Raw genomic sequence first — 14,465 nt, forward strand, 5'->3', positions numbered from 1 at the left:
TTTAAATTATAAGGTAAGAAAATATTTGAATAAGTAAAAAAATATTTTTTGCGATAAATATATAGTTTTCTATAAAAGTTATACTTTAGGGCAAATTGTATTTAGATTGTTTTTGGAACCACAAAAAGTAGAGTGGCTGCTAAAAATTTGATTAATGGATCTATTTTTTATTTACCTACCGGGGTAAATCCTCTCATAGTCACAATTGGCACACCAGATGAAAGAGCAGAAAGAAATATTATCGAGCAGCTTTCCCTGGAAATAGTTAAGCCATTATAGGTATTATCAATTAGAAAAGCTTGTGCTGTCAAAGATAAAATCAAAAGAGACTTTTTATAAAGTCTCATAATAATAGTCATCTTTCTGAATTAGAAGATTATATTTCCAATTACTTAAATGTGCAGAAGTGTGAATTTGTTGACTGTAAAAACCATGTAATTTCAAGAAATCTTGAATTTTGGTAAATTATTATAAGCGCTTATGTCAAAATTAATTGCTTTTTAGTAGAAAAGATTTGTGACTTTCCCTTTTTTATCAACCCACAGATATAAATGTGTGAGGGTTTACACATATGTACATGATATATAAACACGTGTACATGATATATAAACATACAAGTATATATTTTTGTACATATATAAGAACGTATGTACAAAAATATATATTTATATTTTTTAACTGTGCTGTTGTATGCGTTATAAATGTATGAAAAAACATTTATGTTTATTTTTTCGAAGCAAACTTACCCTTGTTTACCTCACCTTACCTCATTTATTTACCCTTTTATCCTTATTTGTTTTTGACTTTAGCACTTTGTCCAGATTTAAATTTTTTTTTCTAAACCTTTTTCTAAACAGGACATTTATGTTCAGAAGGTTTTATATGAGTACCATGACATAAAACCTTAATAACCATCATATAAAACCTGGCGATCTCTTTGTTTCACAGTAATTTTAATTTTGATTAAGATTTTTGTTTTAAATGAAAGTAGTTTTAAAAAATTATTTACAATAATTTGATTTAATGATTAAACTTTTTAATTTTATTTTATAGAGTTTTCATTATTTAAATTTATCAGTGAGTATTTTATTGTATAATTAAGGACCTCAGTATAAAATTGAGAATCTTGCGAGCTATTTTGTTTCAAATAGTTATTTATATTCTCCTGTCGCTTTTATGTTATAATTATTCAATTTTTAAGAAAAAATATTTTTCATGAAATAATCTGGTACCAGATCTAGTGTGTATCTAGACATGAACTATATATTTTATGAATTTTTACATAAAATATATTTTGTACCTAAGCACTATAGTGCATAGACACAAAATATACTGTCTACATCTATAGATATCTATAGATATCAATATAAAAGTAGATGCTGAAGAAAAATAATGTTTGCTGGGTACACATAACCCTACATACATGCATACGTGCATACATGCATACATACATACATACATACATACATACATACATACATACATACATACATACATACATACATACATACATACATACATACATACATACATACATACATACATACATACATACATACATACATACATACATACATACATACATACATACATACATACATACATATACATATATATATATATATATATATATATATATATATATAATATATATATATATATATATATATATATATATATATATATGTATATATATATATGTATACATATATATATATATATATATATATATATATATATATATATATATATATATATATATATATATATATATATATATATATATATATATATATATATATACATATATATATATATATTCCTAAAGTTTCCAAAACCGCCATATTTCTGTACAAGAAGAAGATTTACCCACTATAAAAGTTTACGTTTCTCTATCAAAGACTGTTTCATGTATAACGCCTGAATAGCTTTTAAAACTTTCTGATTCAAATAGGGACAACGTAGCGTTAAACATAATATTGCAGTTATTCGAGTAAACAAGCTTGTGACAAGTTATTTTTTTATATTAAAATTAATTTGTCTATATTTGATGTCTTTTTATTATGAAATGAACTTTTATAGTGAGACTGTAGATAGATCAGCTGACGGCCGTAGATACAACTACAAAAAAGCTCTTTGTACCTTGTACCTTGGGGCACAAGTTTTCCAACTCGTCTATTCAAAAGGCTATAGTATTTTAAGTCAGCATGCTCATATCATTACCATTATTTAAATGTACAAATTCAACAAAGCATATTACTAAGAGCTAAAACTATATCTAATCTTAGTTCTAAGTTGAATTTGTAGGTTAAAATCATGGCTTAGATATGAGCATAACGACTTAAAAGATTATCAAAAGTTTTTATCAACTTACCATAACATTTGAAAAAAAATTATTAAGATCATTCATAAACTAAAATTTATACATATAAAATTAAATATAACTTTAATATATATTATAAAAGTAACACTTTACCTTTATATGACCTTCAACAATCTTTGAACGTTGTCATGTTTGCTTCGTGTATAATGCATTTTTCAAACATTTTAAAATAATTTTACCAAATAATGCTAAAATAAGAATAGTACAATTAATTTTTTTTTAAATGTATTCTAATTATTATCAATATGTTTCACTTTTATATAAAACTTACTTGATTTACTTTTTCTATTTTTAAAGAAGATATGTTTATCATTGTCATCAATTATTACTAATAGACGAGATGGCTAATATAAAAAACAGCGTAAAAAATTCATAACTTTGCTAAAGTAACACAAGCTTTTAGCATAAAAATACAATGACAAATTTTGAAGCTAGAGTCACAGATCATTAGCCCAGAGTTATTAGAATCTAAAATTTGTAATCATGCACCTTTTTTTAAATTAACAAAATTTAAACAAAAAAAAATAAAAAACATTTTAGAATTTTTATTCTATTAAAAAAAAAGTTTATAACATGTTTTTTCATATTTTAAACCTTCTTACTGTCTATTATAATCTGTAATGAAACTGCAAAAAGATTAATAATCTTTTTGTTTTTTAACAAACAATTAATATTTAAATTAACTTATTTTGAGGGAAGAGAGATTATAGTCTAATAACCATAATGAAACAAAGAAATTAGCTTTATGAGATTTATAGTATTACAAGGTGAACATAAAATTTTTATAATCTCCTTATTTTTGAACCTAATTTCTTTGTCTCTAGGCGAATAACAGTGTAATATTATTTTAATGACATAATCAACAATATTTGATTGCTGTCATCATTTATTTTTTATTAAAAGTAATCCATTCGTATTAGAGTATAAAGGTGTAAGATAATTCAAAGGTATGACACAAATCTTTTTCTATTGTTCTTAAAATAATGGAATTTCTCAGCTTTCTCAGAGCTATCAAGTTAAAATTGCTATAAGCAGGTTAGAAAATTTTTTAAATTTTCTTAGAAATGAGTAATTTTAACGCCAATGATCAGCAATCAAGTAAGTTCTATTTATAAAATTTAAAAAATTTAAATAGCACAAAAAATTTTTTTGTTAGTTTTGTTGTTAGTTTAAGTTTTGTGAAAAAATTTCTGATATAGAGACTTTTTTATAGGATAATGTGATCCGGTTATTATTTACTAAAACTGCTATGTTACTTTTTTAGTCATCAATTAACAATAAAAAGTCATAAGGCAACTACTTTCAAAGGTCTAATATTGTTCCCTATTTTTTATGATAAAATTTCGTACATTTCATTATTAATCATTTTAATTGATTTATTACTTTTTTAGCCGTTAATTTATCATTATAAATAAAATTAAAAAAAAAAAAATTGTCTTAAACCAAATGATAGTAGGAAGCCATAATTCGACTAATTTAAAAACAAAATTTCTTTACTAGAGGCAGAGATATATTTTAATTCTTATATAGCTAATTACTCATTCCAAGTTTTTTTTATTAATATAGTTTGTTTATATATTCAAAATTAATGGTTAAATAAAAGTCGACACTTCTGACAACATTGAGGATTTTAAGTGTCATCGCAAACATCGAATTACATTGAAATGTTTTTCGCAAGCATCTCAATTGCATCGAATTTCATCGCAAAAATGTCAAAAACATCGAACTACATTGACCTGACGTGACTTATATTTATATACTCCTTTAGGAGTATATAAATATAAGTCACGTCAGGTCAGGTTATCCTACTACTGGTGACATGTAACCTACTACAACCTGTTTTATGCCCTGCTGCTTTGTATGGTATATTTTTTTAGGCAAATGCAAGGAGATGCTAACTTTTGATTAACACACACTTTTCCTTGCGGCTCTCGGTTGAGTAAACGCTAGAGATCATGTTTCAATAAAAATACTCATCTTGGACACATGTTAAAGCCATCCTGCTACTGTCTTGTAGAAGAACCCCGAGCCAAAGACTTAAGGGGTATATAGATTCTGTCTGTTGACCAGCCTCGCACCCTTTATACTTACAATACATTTTTTTTAGTTTAGGAAGTTGAATGCAGCATCTTTTTTACTCATTGCATGAGTTTTGCTTGTGTATCCGTTTTTATGACTTTGTAACTAATTTTATTATTTCCTAATAAGGCTCTAAAACTCAGTTTTATGGTTTAGGGTTTATTAATAGTAATGAGGCGATTGCTTGGGCTATTAAACAGTATACTAAATACTATCAATGCTTTGAGTCAAGTTCTTTAACAAATTTAAAAATGAATAAAGCACCAACAACTACAAAACACAAAAAACCATCATCATCACCGAGATCTCTAAACTTATCATTCACTAATATTCGTGGTCTTCGATGTAACTTTTCTTCTGTTGGGTCTTATCTCAACTTGCTCTTTGTCAGACTATATTGAGTCCAGGTGTCTCATCTTGTGATCTTAATGTTAATGGTTATCTTCTTTTAATTCGTAAAGACTCCAGTAGTCACATGCTCGGTCTTGACATTTACATTCGTAAGAATTCACCCATTTGTCGGGAAACTAGGTTTGAATCCACAGACTATTCTTTTATGTGCTTTCGTTTAGCACCACTTCACTCTATCACCTTTCTCTTTGCTCTATATCGCTCTCCTTCATCTCAAGATTGCACTTTTTTTGATGTTATTTCTGATCAAATTGACCGAGCAACTTATCATTCAGCCAATATCGTTATTGTTGGTGACTTTAAGGCTCAACACACTAAATGACTTAGCTCAAGTGTAAGTAACTCTGTTTTTTTTAAGGCCCAACTTTTGCCTTTTTTAATCTGATATAAATAGTCAACTTTTTAACTCACAGTCCAGATAATTTAAAACATTTACCTTCTCTACTTGAAACGTCTTGTTTCTGATCCTATTTAGTGCTCAGTTTTTCCACTTTCACCCTAAGGTGCTTCTGATTACGGTTTGATCTCTTTAAAACTATATCTCATTCTTCTTTATCATCAGAATCCCCCTGTCACTTCAACTCTTACAATTACCCTAAAGCTGACTGGGACTCTTTCTGTGATATCCTTGGGTAGCTGACAAACGTCTTTTTTACGTATATACTTCTTGGATTCAGGCTATCATAAAATCTTTTATTCCCTCTTAAAGTTTCCAATTCAAGCCTCACTCTTCTCCGTGGTTTCCTCCTCATTGTGCTGCTTCAGTTTCCAATCGAAACCATTACATCCGTATTTATCACCAAAACAATCCTCCAGAAATCAGACTTCTGTTTACTACTGCTTGATTAAATTTTAAAAAGGATTTGTCTAACTCTAAAGTCCGCTATTCTAAGGTCACAAAATCTTGTATTTTATCTCAAAAATTAGGCTCAAGAGACTAATTGAAAAGTTTAACAATGTCAATAAAAGGGGCAAATCAGTTATTCCTCTGCTCTTCAGATTTTCTTTAGACTTTTTTACTTCACCTAAAGACAAAGTTAAATTTTTTGATAAATACTTTTCATCAATCTCATCTCTTGATTCCACTAATCACATCTTACCAGATATAGGTGACAAACAGAGTTACCATTGTAAGACATTCGTATCCCTCCAGCTTTTGTATCTTAAGTGATTTTCTACTTAGACTCTTTTACAGCTTGTGGTCCAGACAACGTTTGTTATAGTTTTTCAAAAGTGTTCTCTGAAGCTGTCGTCTATACTTTCAAAACTACATAACAAGTTGTTTTTAAAATCTTGTTTTCCAGCCTGCTAGAAAGCGGCATCTGTTATCTCTATTTTCAAAAATTCTGGAGAGTGATATTACTCGTCTAACTACCGTCCTATTAGTCTTCTTCGTATCATAAGCAAGGTTTTTGAGTCTTTAACTAACAAACACTTATTCTCTTATCTTGAATCTTATAACTTATTTATTGATTATTAATATGGATTTTGATCTTCTTGTTCTACTGCTGATTTGTTAACGGTAATAACTGATAGGATTAATTTTGCATTAGATAAATATGAAGAGTTTAAGGCTCTCACTCTCAATATTTCTAGAGCCTTTGATAAAATTTAGCATTACTGGTCTTCTTCATAAGCTCTTATTTTACGGTGTATCAAGTAGCATCTTTAAGACAACTCAATCCTTCCATACTAATCGCAGTATAAATGTTGTCCTTAATGGACAACACTCTTTGTTGTTTCCTGAAATTTTTAGGGTATTCAAGGTGCTGCTCTTAGCCCTATACTTTTTTAATTTTCATTAACAATCTCCCAAAAATTTTCACATCTAAGGTTGCATTGTTTACTGCAAAAACGCATTGTAAACATAGTTGGACCTGCTCATACAGCTAACCTCCAACCATTATAACATTGATGTAATGTTGCTTCTCCTTTCTACCAATACTATGATGCGCACTGCTCTAATTTCTAAATCTAATAGTGATTGCTTGCAGTCTTGTTTGAAGTGAAGATGTTATCGTTTATCGTTTAAAGAAGAAAATACATTTCAAATCTTTTATACTATTATGTTGTCGTTTGTTCCATAATGATAGACCTTAGCTCATAACCAAAAATACGACACCTGTAATTTTACTCTAATCAAAAATTAGATGTGGTTGGTGTTTGACTAAATTTTTTTTTTTTGAAAAAAAGTAAAATAGTTTCGTAAAAGTATTAGAAAACACTTTTGGCAGCAAATTGTTCTTATATTTATTATTGTATCTTGGAAGTTAATGTACTTCATTGCAGGGAAAAAATTTTATAATCTTTTAAAATAATTAATGCCTTAACAAGCTTGTTTTTGTAAGCTCTCTGATTTTATTGACTTATTTTTGTGTACCTGTCCATATACTATTAGTGTCGGAGTGAGACAATGAACAAGACTGACGTAAAGCATTTTTCGCGACTTATAATGAATAAAAGCTCTTTACTTATATAATACACTTATAACATAGGATATTTTTTTTCAATAAAGCCAATATAACTTCTCCATTATTGATTCTTGTTGTATAAAACTTCTAAAAACTTTATATGTTTTTTCTTGCTTTATTTCATTTTTATTGATAAATAATTTTGGCAACTTTAACGGGAAATTAATTAAGTATCTTTTATGGAATGAAAAGAGTAAAGCTTGCTTTATTGCAATATAAAAATAATATATTTGCTTTAAACCACAATAAACAATATTTTGCATTCTTTCTTGCTTCTAAGCATAACACGACATTTGATTAAAAAGAAAACTAAAACACGTATTAAAAAATCAATAAAGTATTTTCATGATTATTAAAGCCTAAAACCCTAAGCTATAGTTTCATTAGTTGTATATCATAATTCCATTCATGCTTGTTATAGGGAAGATTATTGGGTAATATTTTAAAACTAAAATAAATCGGATAAAAATGCTAATAATCTATCATACACCTGTTTTAAATAAAAAAAGAAAACAGCTGTTTCATAACATTGTCAATGAAAGAGCCACCTCTGTGCCATGAATAAGCCTAATGATAAAACAGCTTTAATAATAGTTTTACAAATTATTGAAAATCAAAAAATTAAATGAGAATGAGAATAATGAATTAACATAATAATAAAAATACATAATAATATAATAAATACATAATAGAATATAATAAAATGAATCAAACAATACAAAAAAAGTTTTAAAAAAATATTTAAACTTTAAAGAAAAAGTATGACTTTTTCAGAACTTTGACTTTTAAAAATTATATTAAATATTATTTCAAATTCAAACGGAGCTATTTTTTACAACTTCAGGAAAAGTCATTAAAACAACTAATTAGGATCAAATAAGCTCAATGAAACATTACGAAAAGTATATGAAGTTGTTGAAGCGCTTAACGATTATTTAGTATAAAGAAAAGGCAAATAAAAAAGTCGGCTTATTCGTAGCGTAAACAGTCGGCTCTTTCAAAAAATTGTTTGGTTAAATAATAACCTTAAATTAAACAATTTTGACAAAAGCTTTTATCTAATACTTTTTGTGTAAATGAAGGGCAAATATATATATAAGAATGCAGCATGTTTCTTTTATCAAACGAAACATTATACTTAATCTTAGTAATAAATGAGTAAACCACCAAAAAATTACTTTTCATTTTCAAAATTTTAGTGCTCCCTTACGACGCTATTTGTTTTAGTAGAACTGTACATTTTTTGTGGGTTACAGATATCTAGTGTTGCCACACAAAGAGTTAAATACGATAAGGATCGGATGCCAGTAAGTTAGAAATAATGGTATTGGCTCCTTCAAAACCTGGCTCTTTCATACACACTCTCCCCTACTCCATTTATTTAATACAAAGTTTAAGAAAATGTTGTTATTTGCCGTTTCGTTGTCGCCACTTTTAATATTTATTCTTGAATATTATTGGCGAACCTTTAAAATACTAAAGTTTTTAACCATAATGAACGTACCTATTTGCGTCACAGTATAAAGATTATAGGTTTAAGTACAGTCATGATGTTCTTTTCTTTTTGTTCACAAAACAAAAGATTACAAGTATAGTCCCGAAGAATTTCAATGCTTCTATCTGTTTGTCATTATTATTGTTATTATTATTATTGTTATATAATTCTTTTAAACACCCAATAATTACATTAGTTATAGGGAGAAAAAAATAGAAACTGCTAGGTATGTTCTTGCATTGTTCTTATAACGTTTTCCTCCATTAAAATTACCGCAACATTGACCTCAAATAATTCCAAAGGGCGTGCAATTCTGTCTTTGTTACCATCAAGCATATTTTGGACCACGTTTACACCAGTTATCTCGCATATTATCAATACCTCATCTACAAATGATCTTTGATTATTTAAACACTGCAACTGAGTTAGTATAATTGAGTAACATAGTCTAGGGCCTGATAAATAAGTTTAATTTGTTTCTTAAAAATATGTTTGACACAGAAACTACTTTAAAAAAAGAATCAAGGTAATTTTTAATATGCTTAAAAAAATTAAAAAACGGTTTCAAGATAGGTCCTCTAACTATATCAAAATTCTGAAGAAATTTATTGCTGCAACCACTCAGTTCTAATCTGTATAATAACGTTAGAATAACAAGGAAACTAAATAAATGAACCATTGTAGCAGGCTGGCAAAAGCAAATTCCATTTCTATTAAGAGTTTTTGCAACAGATAGAAGTTACTTTATACGCTCATTTATATTTGTTTTATGGAGTGTTGCCGTCATGCTTTTGTTCTTATTATCCTAAAGGAAACCAAAATGTTTTAAATTTCTTTAAGAGTTAATAGGAGCGCCGTTAATATAAATTTTGTTATTAATTTATTGAAGTTTCTATTCTGGATTCTAAAATTTTTCCAAAAAATTTTCAGTGTAAATAATGTAAAGATGAGGCGAAAGTATGGATCTTTGTTGAACTCTCTGAGACAATCTAAATTTTTCTGATGTACATCCGAGATATGATATATATCAGTACTTGCCCGATATAACGATGAGATAGTATGAACTATAGATAATAGAATTTTTTTCTGATAATAGAGTTTCTCAAACAGTGATTCTCAATTACAACTGTCAAAAGATTTGCTTGGCATCTAAACTGCATATATGTAAAGTTGAGTTGTTATGTTTATAGTGTTTTTTTGTTTCACTTAGAAAAAATTCATCGTGGAGGGTAAAGCTATTTTCTTAAAAACCGAATTGATGGGAATGACTTACTGTTATATCTGGACATATGTGTACAATAAAATATTTGAGAGGTTTTTTAAGAACAGGAAAAATGCTGGTTCCTTGATAACTATTTGGATTTTTCAGTGATGCTATATAAGGTTTAACTAATGGAATAATTGTTGCGGTTGATAAATATCGAGGAACCTATTCATTTGTTAACATACTGTTAAAAAAAGAAGAAAGTTATATTTGAAGATTGTTGCTGCAAGAGTTTTTAAGATTCCGAGCCCTTATTTCATAAAAAATTGTAGGATTTATTATTATTGAGCTTTAGCATAACTTTTTAATATTAGCTGTTGGCTCTTTACTTAAATGTGGAATTTAAAGAGGATTGAATTTGTTATTTGCAAATTGCGTCGTATTAAGTAATTCTTGAAAATGATTGCCAAATTTTTCAACAACTTAGTTGAATACTTCCATAGTTATTCTTAAATAACTTATCTTATAAAATTTTGTTTTTAATTTTTTACATTTGCAAATATTTTTGAAGGCTTTTTCATTTTTTATGAATTTTTTCTTTTTGTGTGTGTGTGTGTTTGTGTGCAAATTACATTTGGGCAAGTACGTCAAAGAGAAATAGGGACTTTTTTTATTTTTATAAAGTTTACGTTTTTCCTCATTCTGTCACTGATTTTGTCAAATCCCTAGACAGTGGATTTAGCCATTTTTCAGCACAAATGTACAATATAATCACAGACCATGATGTGAGATCGCATCAATATGTTGTATGTAATCAACCAACTTTGTGGTTGGATATTTAAATGAATGTTTTAATCTTGTTGTTTGGGTGTTTAAGATTTTAATGAATTATTTGATTTTAATTTCAAAATTGGATTTGCTATGGTAAAAAATTATACGAATTCAGCAGACAGTTTCTGCTATTTTGTGGACATATTTGTACTGCGGCTGAGAAGAAGAAAATATCACACTTCAGAAAGAAATATTATCATGCATATTTTGGATTTAAACCAGGCAACCAGGATAAAACATGAGTGCCTGATATCCTTTGTAAACTTTGTGAAGTAACTCTTGACAAGTGTTATAATGGCCATTTGGTGTGCCCATGATTTAGCGCGAGCTTTTAAATCATGTGACAGTCTTCTACTCTTGCATGACAAATGTTTTTAGATTCGGAAAGAGGAGTAGCCACAATATTCAATATCCAAATGTACGATCAGCCCTGAGTTCTGTTGAACACTTTGAAGACATTCCTGTAACTACTCTTTCTACTCAGCTGGATGATATTTAAAGTGATGACTGCTCAAATTCTGAAGGCAGGGCTGATGTTTATGAATTTGACTTTAGTGCAGTAATTACACCAAAACTTCTTACTCAGAATAGTCTTGATAATTTAGTTCAAGATCTTGACCTTCTAAAGTCATTAGCTGAAGTACTTCCATGCCGTTTACAAAACAAGGAACCTACTCACTCCTGATACTAGTACAAGTATGTACCGTTATCGTGAAGCAGAATTTGTACAGTTCTTTTCGAATAAGCCAGACTTGTTATATTGTAATAATAATGAAGGTCTTGTCACATCTATGGTGAATACTGAGCAGCCGTGGTGCTGTGGTTAGAGAACTTTTTCTAACCATTGCGACATTGTGAAAGAGGCGTGAACTTCTTAGTTAAATGGTCTTCCGTGGTGCTCTGTGACAAGACCGTCTTCTTGGGGCACCTAAAACAAAAATTAAAAAAAAAATTGTTTATGATACAAATTAGTGGAGATTATGACCAGCACAAGTGATTGATGCTAAGGATTTAAAGGTCATACATCATATTAGAGCTCCAAGGAGGGTATAAAAAATATCCATGTTTTATGTGATTCATTTTGCCAAGAAAGTGTGGCTACCAAGATAAGAATTCACCCTAGGAAGTTACAGTGTAAAATGAAAACCTTTCGTAGATGAACACTGAGTTCTTCTTCTACCACTTCAGATAAAATTAGGGTTAATGAAAGCTTTTATCTAGAGTATGGACTATGCTGGCTTTGAATTTCTATATTTTTTAGACAAATTTTCACATATAATTTAAGCAAAGTTAATTGCAGGTATTTTTTTTTTGGATAGAAGATATGAAAGATGAGGAGTTTACATATAAATTATCCTGAGTCAAACTGAAAGCCTGAAATGCTTTTAAAGATGTTGTCAACAATTTCTTAGGTAACTTCAAGTAAGACAGTTGCAAAAGTCTCTTTTAGAACATGGTGACTAAACTTAGGACTTTTGGTTGCTTATAAATGAAAGTAACTGAAAAGACAGATAATTAATAAATGTAAGTCTGCTTTTATATTGTGCTTTGGTTAATAATTTTGTAACTTCCAAAAGTTTTCTGCATAGTTGAATTTATTATCCATAGTATATTCGTTGCTGGTTTTTAAACTTTTTCCTATATAATTATTAGTACAAATAATTGTATAGGATTCCAAATTTGTAATCCAAACTTTGTACCACGTCAAGATTTTTTGTAGTTATAGTTATACATATATATATATATATATAAATAAATATATATATATATATATATATATATATATATATATTTATTTATATATATATATATATATATATATATATATATATATATATATATATATATTTATTTATTTATGTATATATATATGTATAACTATAACTACAAAAAATCTTGACGTGGTACAAAGTTTAAATTACAAATTTGGAATCAGCATGAAATATCTGCATTTAGGTTTTATAGAACAAACAGTGCAAAGCTGTGTTATGTATAAAGTGTTTTAGATGCCAAAAACATATGCTGAAAAATTGAAAGATTAAAGAACAAGAACGAGAGAAGTATTGTTGAAAAAAGAAAGAACTAGAAGTAATCAAAAAAGAAATTTATTGACACCAAGAAAAGCAAAAAAAAAATCAGGCTAAGTTGCGAAATGAAAAACTAAGAATAAAAAAAAAGAATTCAACACTAAACTCAGTTTACATTTTACGCCTGACAACTCCTGCAACTGCAAATCGTCAGTGAAAAGGGCATCAAACAACTATTTAGTTTTAATAAAAGCTCTTTAATATTATTGCTATCATATATTTTGGATTCACTTATATGAAATAAAACTTTTCGAACAAAACGGACTTTTTCAAAGTCTCCTAGTAAAAGATGCATTATTTTAGAGAATTTTAGTGCTGAATATGGCCAATGCACTATTAAAGAAATAGTACGAATTTGCATCAGAAGAAATTGAAAAAGTAAAAGCATTTTTGGGAAAAATAAAATCTTTTAATAATGTCTGCTTGAGGAAAAGATTATGTAAAAATTGACAGAAAAAAAATTCAGAATCTCTTTTTAGTAATGAGTTTAAAGTAACTGAATCAACGGTATTATACAAAGAGTACCAGCAAAACAGTTTAACTAAGTAAATATTGTGAATTTAAAATAAAATACATTGTTAGGTGAAAAGCCACACCACTTGAAATAGGTGGTAGTATTTATATCAAAGCAATTTTTTTATTTGTGTGCTGCTTTGTATTGCACTGAGCGGATAGAAACGTATGCAATCCTCCAACGAATAAATATTTGGTTGTAAAATGTTCATTGTGTTGTAATTATAAATTATTAAAACATTTTTGCACCCAATAACAGAGTCATTGATCTTATAACTACCTATAATTAGTGAATAAATAATAAACATCGCTGTGTACTTAATCAAAACACCAATACCATATCCGATGTTTATAAATGTTTTTGAAATCATTTGCCAGAACTAATTGAGCATCATCTCATTGCCAGAACTAAATGAGCATCATCTCAAAAGGCACCAGTCAGAGCAATATCTTTATCAAAAAAGAAATGCTTAAACCAGATCAAAATTTGGTTATTCACAAAAGGATGCATGTGGATATCAGAATACTGTTCAAGCTGCATATTGGTCATAGTCAACTATTACCTTGTTGACAATTCTAATCTATTATTACTAATTAAAGCCAAAATCTAATGTAATAGTATCTGTCGATAACGAATTTAATTTTATGTATTTTTTATGAAGGCCAAGACCAAACAATCATGGCCAAGGCCAAAAATATCAAGTCTAAGGCCTTAATTTGTGACCTAAAGGCAAGGTCAAGGACTAACAACTCTGCATTTAAGTCAGATAATTACTGTTTGACTGCTCTTTTAAAAGAAATAAGTGATTATACTTTTTTATTTTCTCGTGAAGGATTAAATACCTGAGTGACAGTCCTCGGGATGATTTGGAAAAGGTTTTTATAGTGACATCTTCATAATTTTTAAGTATATATAGAGCATATATATAGAGCATATATATAGAGAGAGCTTTGTGCAGAAAAAAGTCTTCGTAATATTTATTTAATTTGT

At 28.2% G+C, this 14,465-nt stretch overlaps 1 protein-coding gene across 1 annotated transcript in view; it reads left to right on the top strand.

Annotated features, from left to right (window-relative positions):
- The first annotated feature begins 3,387 nt into the window (after window positions 1-3,387).
- LOC136077768 (polyamine-transporting ATPase 13A3-like) overlaps window positions 3,388-14,465 on the top strand; it is a 57,909-nt gene continuing 46,831 nt past the window's right edge. Inside the window, exon 1 of the mRNA XM_065791948.1 lies at window positions 3,388-3,481. Within this exon, the coding sequence (XP_065648020.1) occupies window positions 3,448-3,481 (34 nt within the window). The 5' untranslated portion in view covers window positions 3,388-3,447. The remainder of the gene's footprint in view (window positions 3,482-14,465) is intronic.

Source organism: Hydra vulgaris, chromosome 03, assembly GCF_038396675.1.
Source record: "Hydra vulgaris chromosome 03, alternate assembly HydraT2T_AEP".
Lineage (NCBI taxonomy): Eukaryota > Metazoa > Cnidaria > Hydrozoa > Anthoathecata > Hydridae > Hydra > Hydra vulgaris.